Genomic DNA, 15110 nt, shown 5'->3' on the forward strand with positions numbered 1-15110 from the left:
CACACACACACACTGCTTTAGAACAGCACCGCTGTCCTTTGACTCAAACAACTCACGTGACTCCACAGCGCCATTCTGTCGACTGACACCTAATGAATGCCTCGGATCATAGAGTGTACATGTAGATGCCTCATTAGCGACTGTTTCTATGGGCCGCTATCACTGATCTATAATAGAGAACATTATATTATATAGATTCGTTGGAAGGGTCAACTTGACGTCATTCGCTCACAATCCTATGGTTCTTCCGCCCCTCTCTCGCATTCTCACCTGTGAAAGGTTATCTCGTTTCTTCGGGAATTTAAATCCCGGCGGTTTTGACAACCATCGGCTGTACTCTTCGAATATTCATAGATTATTATGGTGAATGACGTCAAGTTGACCGTTGCAAGATGTCGGACGCTTCTGCGTGCTTGGAGCTGTCGAATGAGATATCTACCTATGCATATCTATGCCTCGGATGGCCAGAGACTCGCAGTGTCGAGTTCTAGCCATTCAGAGAACGTGGTTCGCTTCCTCTCGACCAATCAGAACATGGACTTCTTGCTAAATAACTCCCATTTGATTTACAGGCACAAGTTTGATGCACCTCACAGGCACGCTACTCTGTTTCCGCGGGTTTAAGCGACCACAAGAGCGTCATATTTAGCCCCTAAAATGCGAATTTTACTAGGGGAACCCCACCATAAAACGTTTATTTTACATGCTAGTTTTGAGTAGCAATTGGGCGGGTTTTGTTGTGAAAACCTGGCAAGAGCATGTAACGTTATTTGACATATTTCTTTTGGTTATTTGCAGGGGTGGGCTAAGGGGGCTGAAGCCCCGAATGTTTTCAGTAAAGCCCCAAATGTCTTTATTACTATGCCCTGTATGTAACTTACGCATAATCACTGAGTTTTCATGCGCATTAAAATCATTTTTATTAGAACCGCAGATTTGCTCTCTGCACATCCAATAGTGTCTGTTGTCATTCACTCCCGACAAGAACCGCCCATTGAGGCTCTACTTTTGACCGACATGTAAACTAGAGCCCATACATAATATATATATATATATATATATATATATATATATATATATATATATATATACATACACAAAACTTTATATTTATATAACCGCCCTATTTGTAATTTAGATAATTCGGCTAATGGCAAATGAGACATTTACGATTGACTTGAGTCTGTTGGAATATTTAGCAATTATTTGTCCTCCTCTTTACTCCTGTTCGTCAAACCATTCTGCCATCTGGTGGATAAAGATAGGGACTACATAGAGATAATAAATGCATTTACTTTTTTTTTTTTTTTGCATTTACTTTTTTTTTGTCAGAAGTGTTATGTGTCATCAGTCCATCAACGTTTAATAAATAATGACATTTTTAAATTACAATTAGAAGGCCAGACTTTACTGAGTCAGTGTTACATACAGCATTTTAGTGTAAAAGTTCTGAGAGGCAATTTTTTATTCATTTTCATGTAGTTCAGGTAAGTGTGACAATAAAGACTATAATGATTTTTTCCCTAAATAGTGTGTTTAAACGGACAAACAACATATGAATAACTCAGCAGGTCTTCAAAGGGTAATTTATTCGTACAAAATTCTGTAACTTACACATTTCCACATATCCAACACTTCCAAATACATTACTGAGTAATTTCACAACTCTCAGAAACAACATTAATTTTGACCCCCAAAAAAGTTCATTTTCACCATTTCCCATTAACCATCTGTTGCCTATAAGGCTAGTGCACTAAAAAAAAAAAAGAGGCATTTCACATTAAAATGTTTTCCACTAAAGAGTTTTAGTGAAATCAACACAAAATCACTCTTGAATAACAAATTAGATAATTATAGCCACACTGAAATCAAGATGGACATTGCTGTGTTGTTTTCTTTACACAATATTTAGGTTAATATTAGTGCCCACAGGACAGGGTTTTAATCTTCTAAAGTAGCTTTGTAGTTGTAATAGGATTTTCTCACTCGCGTTTGCTTTAGGAATTTTCTGCTTGTAAGCTAGAAGTCATTAAGCTTATATAAGTGTGCCATGTTAAATAAATAATGAGCTTAGCACTAAAGCTAATTTAATAGTAAAACATCTACATACAAGGCCTTCTTGACCATATTTCACGCTAATTCTTAAGGCTGAATTTACACTGCTAGTATGATGTAAATGAATTCTGTAAATGAAAAATATAATAACATTTTTAAAACGCAATTCTCAAAGCAATTCGCATTGATTCAACTATATAAAATAGTGCCTGTTCAAAATATTTGGTCTTCTGATTGGCTATAAACATTCACACAAGCAAACTATTAAAAAAATCTTAGAGGCACTCCACACATAAACAAAAGCAACATTCTTCGCTGGATAAAAGCTGGAAGAGGCACTATAATACACAACGACGCTAACAGTCTTTGTATGGATTATGGTTTAAATTCACACAGAGTGTAATAGCAGATTACTTTCGGTCCACAAATCTAAGGTTGATGGGTACTCCCGGACAGAGCAGGCCATGAGTCTTAGCACGCACATCAGTGGTCTGGGCAGACACCTCAATGTGGAACTTCTGCAGGAGCTGTGATGGAGACGAACATCAATACACCATTAGACAAGGGAATTAGAATCCACATACAAGTTATATCTGTCTTTATAATAGCTGCTTAATAATAGCACCACTATGGTTTAGATCTTTGCTTGATGCTGAGTTTTGAGACACATATCCAAACACGCACCTGTGTGAGAGCCAGATGCATCTCAAGCTCGGCTATTCTCCTCCCGATGCAGCTGCGGATGCCGTAGCCAAACGGGATGGAGCCGAAGTTATCGACACGGTCAGAGGCATCCTTGCGAATCCAGCGGTCTGGGCAGAACTCTCCGGGACGGGGGAAGTTCTCCTCATCCATAGAGGTGGAGTAATGACACAGAGCAAGCTGAGTCTGTGAACACAGCAAAATTGTTAGTTTTTCATTGAACATAATCTGAGACTAATGATAAATTAATGTACCATGATTCAAGTGTCAAGTATGTATGTTCTTCAAATAAAGACAACAGCTACTGATTTTTAGTTATCAGTTATTAATTTAATAGTTATTGACAGTTTGTGTTTTTAGCATTACAATTGTAATTATTAAATTATTTTAATATTTATTATTTTGCTATTCTTTCAGATTAGAATTTAAATAACTAATTCTTAAAATGCCTCCCCTTGGAAATTTACAGAAGCCTCCTAGTGGGCCCCGGCCTCCTGGTTGAGAACCACTGATTTCAGTTATTCACTTATTCCAGAACAATCGTTTTCTTTTAAAGTGTTTTTAAGATAAGTAATGCTGTGACAACTGTGTTTTTTCTAGGCACACCATATCTACTTATATCCAGGTCAAGGCTTGAAACAATGCTTCAGCTTAGCAGGGGCAGGTTTTGACACGTGTTTATGAGACAAGCATATAAAAATATGCTTTTGCATACACATACAGTCACATGATATATGTTCTTACCCCTTTAGGGATAAAATAACCTCCGATGATCAGATCATCTTGTGTAACGCGTCCATTTCCAGGAAGAACAGGGAAAATCCTATATGCATTACAGAGACAGAGGGAAGTGTTATTTATTTATTTAGTTGAAGCAGAATAACATTACAGATGCTCTACATACAGGCTTCTAGCCAATGGCTAATTTGCAGCCCCAGTCCCTGGTTAGGCTTTTAAAATACAATTAAATATTACATTCAGAATGTAAAATGTGTATTGCAACAACACTAGGCATTCTGCAGATCTTTATGAATACTGTGCAATTTTAGAATGACCACTGTATTTCTGTCATAAGATACAATAAACTTTGCAATAAATAATGAGAATTTTTCAGAGTGGTGGGCGGAGCTTACCTGAGAGTCTCTTTGACAAGCCCTCTAATAAGGGGCAAATGAGCAACATCCTCTCCGGTTGGGACACGTCCACCCAGCACTCGGTCTACTTCCTCAAAAATCTCCTGCTGTATTATGGGATGTCTTGCCAGAAGGTATGTGCTCCACGACAGTGTGAAAGAGGTCTGCAGAGAGAAGAAAATGTGAAGACTTATTAGAGATTAGTAACATCTACACTAATTCCTCTGCTTTGTGCAAAATGCCAGCAAAATTAATAAATATGCCCCCAGGATTCATGATATGGGGGAAATAATACATGATATAGTAATTTCATATTTCTTTATTTTAACATTATTTATTGTTAAATTGCAGAGTAAATGCATTCATACCACCTCTGAGCTGCATCTAGAGATGTAAATACATCTAAATGCCACTTCAAATGCAGCTTCTGTGCCATTTTGGCAGTGCAAAAATGGATTTTATTAATACTGATTTTATCTGATTGGTACCAGCAATCACAATAAGACAACACCATGTCAGTATGTCTAATTATTCTAATTGAATTTATTGATTAAATTTAAAAAAGCATCATAAAAGATGCTGTATACATTTAATGCAGTTAGAAAAATTGCACTTATAAAGGTTAAAAAAAACCTGGAAATCAAATATTGCCCCTTAATGGTCATTTCTGTCACTGCTCTACTATATTTTACATAAGACGTTTCATTACATAACCACTGATTCACTCCCATGGACTGATTCTCCCAAACCTGTCCACCCCCAAATGCTGCTTTTTTCAGCCTCCTTTCAAAGACTGTCCAGTCAACATCATCCTCTCTCTACACTCCTTCATCCTGTAATGAAAGACCTGCCATGCTTCCCTCCATTCATCATTACTTTTATCTCAGATAAATCTAGGCCTAAAACTGCTGCTGTCATGTGCGTTCAGCTCCAGTGATTACAATATTCACCTTTTTCTTTTTGGGTGACTAATTTCTTTTTGGAGCAAGAACCCAAAACAGGCACCCTGCCTCATAGAGGTGAAGGGAAAGCAAGACAGAGAGACAGACAGGCAGAGAGGGAAAGATTACATGACAGGCGTTGGCTCATCCTACGGCTGGAAGAAAAAAGAGGGAAAGATCAAAGAGAAGAGGATGCCAACAGACACATCAGAGAAATTGGAGAGTCTTGGCAGGTCTTGTATAATGTGGGTGAGACGTATGGAGAGAGGTCAGCGTTAGGTCAGGTAAACACAGAGGTCTCCATGGAGACGTCGGACACCCATTACGATTTGACCATTTGAAAAGAGTTCACAGGAAGAGAAAGAGGCGCCTGAGATGCTGTCCCGATGAGAAGACCCGTTTATCATCACCATTAGACGCAACTATTTTTCCAGCTGTCTTAATACACAACATGTTCTGGCTTCTTAAATCGCCACACACGCATTCACTACTTGGAAATATTGCAGCATAACTTCAGTCAAGGCATGAGCAACCTTGTATCACTCGATTAATTTGGGTTACCGCTGAATTTGTGCCAAATTACGAGTCATGAACAACAAGTTTAGAAGCAATGACTCCCAGCAGCCCTTGGACCAGTTCTTACAGTGTCAACCCCAGCCAGAAGCATTTCTGTCATGTTTGCGTAGATCTCCTCCAGATTCATCTCTCTGGTAACCAGCATGTGAGTCAGCAACCCCCCTTTAATCTCTTCGCCCTTCACCATCTTCTTTTTGATCTCTGAAAGCCTCTTGTCCACGTGGATCTGGCCTAAAACACACATTTATACAAACTTTTAACAAGAAACTGTAGCAAAAACTGTAGTAGTTGTAGAAGACCAGTTGTCTCATAGTGGCACTGAACCCCACACCACAGTTCCCTCTGCTCTTACTGAATTTGAAGAGGCCGTCCCATGAACTGCAGAATTCCTTCCAGGGTTTGGGAATGATGGGGCGCAGCCATTTGGGAATGGCACCGGCGTACATGGTGGTCTTGAAAGAGCTGAACATGAGGTGCAGTGCAGCAATGTACTCCTGACTCATCTTGGGAATTTCATTTTCCAAGCAGCCCAGGCGGGTTTCATACAAAATGGTTGCAACACCTAGGAAAGAGTTCAACATTGTGTTTTTCATGTCATATTGCTTCCCATTTTTGGACTTACCATATTGAGTCTCACTGAACTGAACTGAGCTGATTCTTGACACTATTATTTTCTATAGGCCTGCTTTATAGTTAAAATTGCAGTTGTTTCATCACTGGTGAACTTTGCAGCATTGACACTGTTATTGAATGAAACCAAATCAATATTGAACTGAATGAACTGAGCTGATTAATAACACTAAACTTAAGTTGTTTCATCACTGATGAACTTTGCATCGTCACTTTTATTTTCCTGTTTATTACTGTGAAGCTGCTTTAAAATTATCTGTTTTGTATAAAGTGCTATATAAGTATGTAAAAAGGTGACAAAACAACACACTACACTAAAAAACTCCAAATCCAAAAACAAATCTCCCCCAAAAAATCCTTATCTGTCTGTGGAACATCTGATTCACACCCAGACTCAGACTCCCTAAATAGCTGGATCAAATTTTATTCATACAAAGCCCTCATATTTCTTTCCAGAAAGACCACTATGCTACCTGATTCTCCTCTTTTAATTAAAAAAATCCCCACAGCATTGGTGGAGGAAATTAAACCACTATGAAAGGAAACCTCTGAGTGACATTGGCTGACGGCCAAATCCTGTCCTGTGATCAAAGCATAAAACTTCATATATCAGACCACTTCACCTTTAATACCCAAATAGAATTTACCACAAAAATGCACACTGTGCCCTCAGGCTCACCTTCCATGGCATATTTGAAGAACAGGTCATTGATGTTAAGGACAGTCTGTCTGTCGTCCTGCTGGCTACGCAGTGTCTTCACTCTCTCCACCAGGTCGTCCACCACAGCGTTGACGTCAGGGGAGAAAACAGTCACGTCTCTGGGCCGCATAACCAGCTGGCGCAGAACACTGCGCATCTTCAGCCATTCATCACCCTCGCTGGAGAAAGGAATCATTGTATATTTGTTAACAGAGACAAGAATCAAAATAAAAAAAATATTGGGATATTGCACACTAATACTAATTAGTCATTTACCTACTACCATTCAAGGGTCGGTAAGATTTTTCAAATATTTTTTAAAGGGGTCATATGATGCGATTTCAATTCAAATCTTAATTTTCAGGAGCGATTACTCCAGTCACTCCTTCAGAAATCATTATAATATGCTTAAGAAACATTGTCACTATTATCAATGTTGAAAACAGTTGTGCTGCTTTCTATTTTTGTGTAAACCATGATGTTATTTAGGACTCTTTGATGAAGGAACAGCATTTATTGGAAATAGAAAACATCTGTAATCAGGGCCGTTTCTAGCCAATTTGGATTTGCTACTCGTTAACGCGTTAACGTCCCCTTCAAATAACGTGACGCTCTGCCCTCAATGACGCTGCTCCCATTAAGCGCTGTTGGAAGTGAATGAATTGATGGCGGCAGTCATATTTCAGGGTGACCGTGCCACTCTTTATCACAACCCTGCTAAAAGTGCCAGTACGTGCACTCATTGGCGCCCCTTCAGCTGGTGGAGCCCTAGGCGACCGCCTAGCTCGCCTATGCCTAGAAACGGCCCTGTCTGTAATCAATCGTTTGTAACCACTTTTGATCAAGAAAAGTATCAAAAATCGTACTTACTCCAAACTATTTAACAACAGCATACCATTTTAATCCGAAGCGGCAAACCTACAACAGTTACCTGCCCAGATTTTAATCACTAGACCACAGCACCCCTCAAGAAAGCACATCAGTATGTACTTACGCTGAGATAAGTCCAGTGGATCTTCCCCTCATATCTCTGTACTCCTTCCAGGACTCCATGTTGCCTCTCTGAGGAGTCACACCTTCAGACCTGAGAACATGTGCCACCATGTCTCTGTCAGCGATTGACACCACCAGCTGAGGTCCAAATCGAGATTTGAAGATCTTCCCATACTTCTGAGAATGCTTCAACTACAAGAAGATTTGTAAACCTGATCAATGTGGATCTCAGAAATGCGCTTGAACCATTTGTTTTGTTCTTGTTTTTGCTAATCTGCATTAAAGTCATTTGTTTAGATCAGCTTACTGATGTAGTGTATGTGCTGTAATGTTGGCTTTCCTTCAAACTATAAATGCTTTATTGAAATAAGAATGGAAACAACATAAGTGATGCAGCAATAAAATATATTTGCCCATATCACATCACTCATTTCCTGACTGACAATATCTAGGTCTCCCCAAAGACCACATGACTGTTAGTCAACTGGAGCATTTCCCAGTATGAATGGCCCATTTGCAAATACATGCAGCCATTTGCAAATACGGCCCTCGCTGCAATCTTGCCCACTTTCATCCCCCTTCTCAAGTCATTTGTACCATTCATACTATGAAAACACAAAGGCACCTCTGTGTCTCCTCAGCCAGCAAAATCCTGGAAGACATTTCTCACCTTTCACAGTCCTAAGACAATTTCGTTGCACAACATAACTGATCCCTAATATATACATGTAAACCAATGTCAGTCATCACTGGCCATTTTAAATTAGTACTGGGGAATTTTTTGGCTCTGTTTCAATGCATTAGTTAGAATTTGAATTTCACTGGCCACACTCTAAAAAATGCTGGGTTAAATATAACCCAGCGCTGGGTTATATTTAACCCAGCATTTTTTAGAGTGCACATTCCACAGGACGTTGAATTGAAATGACATGAAGAGGAATTTACTGAATTGCAATTTGAGAGGAAATCAAGATACATCATTTCATTATTAATTACAAATGATTATGCATATTTACTCCTTGGTAGAAACAGTTTTCATAACTGATTAAATTTGTCTAGTACACTCTAAAAAATGCTGGGTAGTTTCAACCCAACTCTGGGTCAAATATGGACTAACCCAGCCGTTGGGTTACATTTTTACCTTCAATTTTTAACCCAAAAGTTGGGTTAGTCCATATTTGACCCAAAGTTGGGTTGAAACAACCCAGCATTTTTTAGAGTGTATAATACAATTATTACCTTAACGATATATATTTTTGCCCAATTTAACCCATAATATTTTGATTTGTTCATATAAATTAACGTATTTTAGTGTTAAATAATATTTTTGACTTGAATAAAACTAGTTTAGATGTTAAAACTTATAATAGATGTTAGCATTTTTAGGTTACAATTTTTCAGTATGTATTCGGTATGTATATGGGCTACAATGTGCATTCCTGAGTGGCGCAAATCTCTGTCGGACAGCTGGCAATCTTTATAGCTGGTCATTCTTGAGGTGTTTGGCCGTGACACCGTATTGCATGCTATATAATTCGAATTTGATCCTTCATGCAGACTGCGCCCAGGATAAAATAAGGTTTGCGATTGTCCCTCGCGATGGGGTGGAGACTGTACTCGCCGGTTTATGCAACTCCAAAAGTAATTCAACACCTCACGTGTCCGCACTGCACATTACATAGCCGAATCTTGATTGTGTTCCAAACAAATCAATCTAAGTTTATTTATCGTTTGTGCAACAGCAATTGCTGGCACTGGCAATTTCTGGCACTTTTTTTGTGCCAGATCGTAAAATAAAAAGTCACAGAGGTAAAGTTACAGTGAATAGGCTACAGAGAGTCAGCAAATAAAGAGGGTAAAACTTGAATATGTGGCCTTTTTGATAAATGAAACCATATGGATGAGCCTACATGATTGCGTCTGGGTCTTTTCCATTGAACGTGTATTGAAGGTGTGAACTGTGCGCTTGAAGAAACACCATTGAAATGCAAACACAAAAGGTAACGCGTAACGGTGGTCCCGTTTGACCGCTGTCGACTCGCCTGGATCTCATGGATGCGGCTGAATCCATCCCGGTAGAAGAACTCAGTGAGGTTCGCGATAGCGCTGGGTCCGGGCATCTCATGGAGGGTCTTCCCTCTCTCCACCTTCTGCTCCTCAGCGGTGGGGCGCACCATGTTCTCCTCCTCCACATCCGCCTCACTGTGCGCTGCGATCTCCAGAGAGCTGCTCGCCACGGATTTGTGCAGCCCGTTGGTTTGGAAGAAAAACTGCTTGCATGACTCCTGGAGCAGACTCTTGCGGGCCAAGTGCAGAATATTGCTTTGAAGAGCCATGCCAAAGACTGTACAACGTGCTACCAAGGTAAAGTCAGGAGTGTGTTGTAGATGTGGAGGTGCTCGCAGACCGGAGCGAATGCGCACTGATGAGTGGTGCGCATCGACTTTTTAAAGGTCCACGGGAGAGGTTAGGGATCAGCGAAGGGGATTGGACACTGGAGTTTGGCCCTGGCATGAACAGAGGTCCTCAGGTTTCATGTCGCTGCATTAGTGCTAATGTGTTTTTTGAGTTCACATACTCTCAGAAAACAATGGTACAAAACTGTCACTATGCAGTACCCTTTCAAAGGGTATAATAGGTAGGCTACTTTTAAGGTACGAATAGGTACTAATGTACCATTTAGGGGTAAATAAGGTATAAAGATGTACCTTTTAGCTTTTGTACTTTACTGCCCCAGTGACAGCTTTGTACCTTTTTTTTGAGAGTGTGTCACCTCTTCTCCATGTACACTACATCACTGGGTCCCATCATACAGGCACATGGCTTCTCCTAGCATTGCTATGCTGATGAAACACAGCTCTATCTCTCATTTCAACCAGATGATCCAACGGTAGCTGCACGGATCTCAGGCTGCCTGGCGGACATCTCGGCATGGAAGAAAGAACATCACCTACAGCTCAACCTGGCAAAGACTGAGCTTCTTGTCTTCCCTGCCACTCCAACTCTACAGCATAGTCTGAGATCCGCTAGTGAGCGATGCCTCGTGGCACCATCACAGAGAGGCTCAAAATCACTTTCCAGAACATTCTCGCTCACCGTTCCTGCTTGGTGGAATGATCTTCCCACCCCTATCCAGAATGCTGAATCCCTGACAATTTTCAAGCGACAGCTGAAAACTCATCTCTTTAAACGCTACGTGACTTCATATTAAAAAAAAAAAAATTCTTTCTCTTTATTTATTCCTTCCCTTTCTAGCTTGTACTTATTTGAACAATGCCTAAAACTTGGCATTTTAAGCACTTCCTGTGTCTGTTTGCCTCTTTAAGAAGAATCGCTTTATGAATTTCCCCAATTGTAAGTCGCTTTGGATAAAAGCGTCTTCAAAATGACTAAATGTAAATGTAAATGTAAATGTAAATTGCTGAGTTCTGTATCACAATCAAGCTCCCTCTGAAAGGGCCCAACTGACATATGAACCGAAACCACAAAAGATTGAGTATGTGTGCTTGTCTGTAATTATAAATATATTTTAGATCTTGTACTGAAGCCGTTTGAGGAATCAGAGCTGGAATGGTTCATATTGCAGACAGATCCTCTAATGTTCAATAAAGCTTTGCTGTCTACACTGGTTGCATGAAGTCGAAGCTCTTATGTGACTCATTTGAAATGGTCTTCATGAGTTGTACTCAAGTTAACAATCATTTACAAATAGATTTCTTCACCTGAAGGTCTTACAAGATTAACCTTGCACTAAAGTCTGTATTGGAGCAATTATTTTCATACTAAGCGTTTATAATATCTTAATATCTACATGCCTTGTTGCATTTAGCAGATTACAGCAGAGTAATAATATAGTAATGATGCTGAAAATAAATGTAAATGTAAACATCAGGCACTTTGAATCAAGTGTGTGGTTTTGGGGGCACCTGAGGTAAGAACCTCTGTTTTACACGAATGCAAATCACGCCTGAACATTCCTCAGCTCTGGGTAGGACACTATTGGTAACTTTCCCACAAGCTTGTTTTTGGAGTCCTGGAATAAAAGGGGGTTCATGCCCTTAGAACTGCTTACGTTGTATTGGGGGATATACAGCAGGAATATTCCCCCTGTTCCTTCTCAAACACATCTACACACTGATCCCTATCCTCCTCCTCCTGTTACATAACATGCATCATTCCTGTCATTTTACTGCAAACTGCCTGATCTAAATACCGAATTTCTTAAGTGTTCCCAGTGTATGGTAAATATTCTTTACGAAGCAACTTAAGGCTGCATGAAAAGACTTCCAGAGTCCTGCTTTTTTGTTTGAGGCCTCTTGTATTTAGACCCTCTTTTTGTTTCTTTCTGAATAGAAAGAAAGAAACAAGCTTAGAAGATGTGTGTTTACGCCAGATTCTCATCTTAAGAATTAAATACGAAATCGCTGATTCAATTTATGTTTCAGAAAAGAACTTTTGTGTTCCATCGCCTGCCTTTATTTAAATCTTTCTTTATCCTTCACATTGATCACTTTAACTGCACATGCACACGCACAGAAGGAAAGCCCACTGATTATCCTTTCTAGAGAATTGCATATGCTTCCTTGGTATCAAAACTGATGACCTCGAACCAAGCGGATATAGCTACTTAAAAGGGAAAAGCCCTAAAAACTAGAAGTCTCACTTTTGCCGAAACAGTTGTGAAAGATTGTTTTGCCTTTGGGTTCTTATATCAGTGTTTGGCAAGCATAGGTGCATTAGGCTTCTCAAAACTGAACTATAATCATTTTAATATTCACAATCCTCTAATCCTTTTATTTCAATGTATTGTTCAATTGGTTTTTGATAGGTGCATGTGCAAAGAGCAGAAAGGATTCATGGGCACAACAACAATCTGGCACAAGAACAGGCAGGGAAGGAAATGTGAAGGGCAATGAATGGAGCTGGTAAGGCAAATTAACTAAAAACAAAGTGACAAAGAGCTGAACCCAGATATGAGACCAACAGAAGAGCTCATGGGAACAACAAGCAAAAGCTATGTGTCAAGTCAAGAGAGCACATGGCAGCTGAACTCAATCATCAGCCATTATATCATTATTTTTATTATTATTATTATTGGTTTTGCCGCTTAACATTTTTGTGGAAACCATGATACATTTTTTCAGGATTCTTTGATAAATAGAAAGTATTTTTTTGAATTTTTTTTGTAACATTATAAATTACTTTACTGTCACTTTAGATCAATTTAGTGCATTCTTGATCAATAAAAGTATTCATTTCTTTTTCTTTCTCTTTTTTTTAATTAATCAATTAAATGACCATTTCTTTTATTTCATCCACCTTCAGCAGGTATGTCAAAAATCTTGAGGTGTAACTGAAGAACTGAGAACTTCACATTGAGTCCAAGGGTCATGTGGACACTGGGGTACATGAGGTATTTTATTGGTATTGTGAATTATTAAACCCATACAAAATGGCATATATGTGCATATAAAATGTGTATATACATTTTTGTCACAGTTTGTTATTCTGCAGCCTGTGCCAAAATGCTTTAATTTTTTCACATCAATACACACTCCATACCCCATAACAAAACAAAAAAACAGATTTGATAACTTTTATATTTTTAAAAATTGATTAAAGAGAAAAAACTGAAATATCACATTGACAAAAGTATTCAGAGTATTAACTCTGTACTTCATCAAAGCACCTTTGGCAGCAATTACAGCCTCTGGGTTTTTTTGGGGTATGATGCAACGAGTAACTAAAGAAAATGCAAAAACATATACTGTAATTCCATTACATATCTTTCAAAAGATCACTGGATCACCCAGAATGACACTATAATCATAATCTGAAAAGTTGCTATCGACTGAAAGCCCTTTTGTTTTTGCAGGTTGACAGAAAAAGCAAAAGTAAAGTTCAGTTTTTGTATTATTGTGAACATTTTCTTGCCTTTATGGCAGTTATGTAGACACATAGAGAGAGTAAAAACTACTCGCATAAGACCATATAAGTATTAGTATGTGTATAAATATACATATGGTGGTAAATCTCAAAAAGATTTAATTGACCTAATTCACCTAATATTAGTCATATTCATATCGAAGAAAAATCATAGACATTCACTTTTTTTATTCAACATCAAGATTTTAAATAATTTAATTTCTGTGTAATAAAACAGAGAAAGTGTATATTTAAGCACAAAACTGGTCATCATCTTTCAAATATGTAAATAAATACATCTTAATTTAGTACAAACATTTAATGTAGTCTCAGTTAATACATGCCAATACGGTCATATTAACTACCTATGTGTCTGTACAACATTAGTTATTGAATCAATGTGTCGAGGTAGTTGCTGAACAAATAACTAGTTTGTTTTGAGGGGAAACCACAGGAAATGCACCTGAAACATCAACTGGCAGGATGGCATTAGTATGTAATGTGCAAAATTGTATATATGAAGTGATGAATCAAGAGCATCAGTTTAAAACGGATCATCTGTATGTTCCTGTAGCTCAACTGGTGGTAAAAACACCAAAACAATAGGTTTAATTCAAAAGATAACATTTCAATGAGCTGGAAGTCGCTTTAAATCGCCTTGGACACAAACTAAAAAACCCAACTCTGCCTTTCACTGGTTTGTACACTGAAGAATATGAGGCTTGTTCTTTTAATATCCATCCATAACAAGATTACAAATTCGGGTATTAAGATGAATGGGGATCCTGGATTTCTCCTAGTTTGAGACTAGAGGATTATATGATTGAGCAAATCACATTAAGTGGGTTTCCTTCAGCACCATTGTGAGAAGAGGGTTACATTTGGAGGCACAAGAGATCACCTAAGTTCATTGTGGAAAAAAACAAACAACAGACAAATGCTTTACTTCCACCCTATATCTCAAAGAAAAACAATATCTATCAATTACTCACCACCGTGTCCTTCCAAAACTGTATGACTTTCCTTCTGTGAAACATAAGATATTTTAAAGATCGCCTCAGTGATAAAACAAAAGAAAGTCATGCAGGTTTGGAACGACAATGAAAGTGGAACTTCTAAAAAATTAGTTCTAAAAATAACTACGCTTCTTAAAAAATGCTGCCTTTAAATATAGCCCAAAATAATACTTAAAGGGATAGTTCACCCAAAAATGGACAGTCTGTATCCAGATCAGATGGTCACTGCAGTCACCCGGATCCAGTCCGTATCCAGCCCAGATGGTGGATCAGCACCTAGAGACAACCTCTACAGCCCTGAATGTCAGCGTAGACCATGTCAGCTAGATGCACCCCAGAGACAGATCCCCTGCAAAGACCTCGTCACCTCGACGACCATCAGCACAAGACCACGGGAACCAGACGAGTCCTCTGCACAATATGACCTGTGTTGCAGCCT

At 38.8% G+C, this 15110-nt stretch overlaps 1 protein-coding gene across 1 annotated transcript; it reads right to left on the reverse strand.

Moving 5' to 3' along the window:
• Positions 1–1572: 1572 nt before the first annotated feature.
• LOC107660023 (cytochrome P450 27C1-like) lies at positions 1573–10167 on the reverse strand. Its single transcript, XM_016449166.1, has 9 exons — positions 9773–10167; positions 7732–7922; positions 6717–6916; positions 5760–5969; positions 5475–5638; positions 3891–4054; positions 3502–3580; positions 2740–2943; positions 1573–2582 (listed from the first exon to the last, which is right to left on the reverse strand). The coding sequence occupies exons 1-9, from the start codon at positions 10064–10066 to the stop codon at positions 2466–2468; spliced, it is 1623 nt and encodes a 540-aa protein (XP_016304652.1). The 5' UTR covers positions 10067–10167; the 3' UTR covers positions 1573–2465.
• Positions 10168–15110: the final 4943 nt, after the last annotated feature.

The sequence above is a fragment of the Sinocyclocheilus anshuiensis genome, unplaced genomic scaffold, assembly GCF_001515605.1.
Source record: "Sinocyclocheilus anshuiensis isolate Anshui unplaced genomic scaffold, SAMN03320099.WGS_v1.1 scaffold55, whole genome shotgun sequence".
Classification (NCBI taxonomy): Eukaryota; Metazoa; Chordata; class Actinopteri; order Cypriniformes; family Cyprinidae; genus Sinocyclocheilus; species Sinocyclocheilus anshuiensis.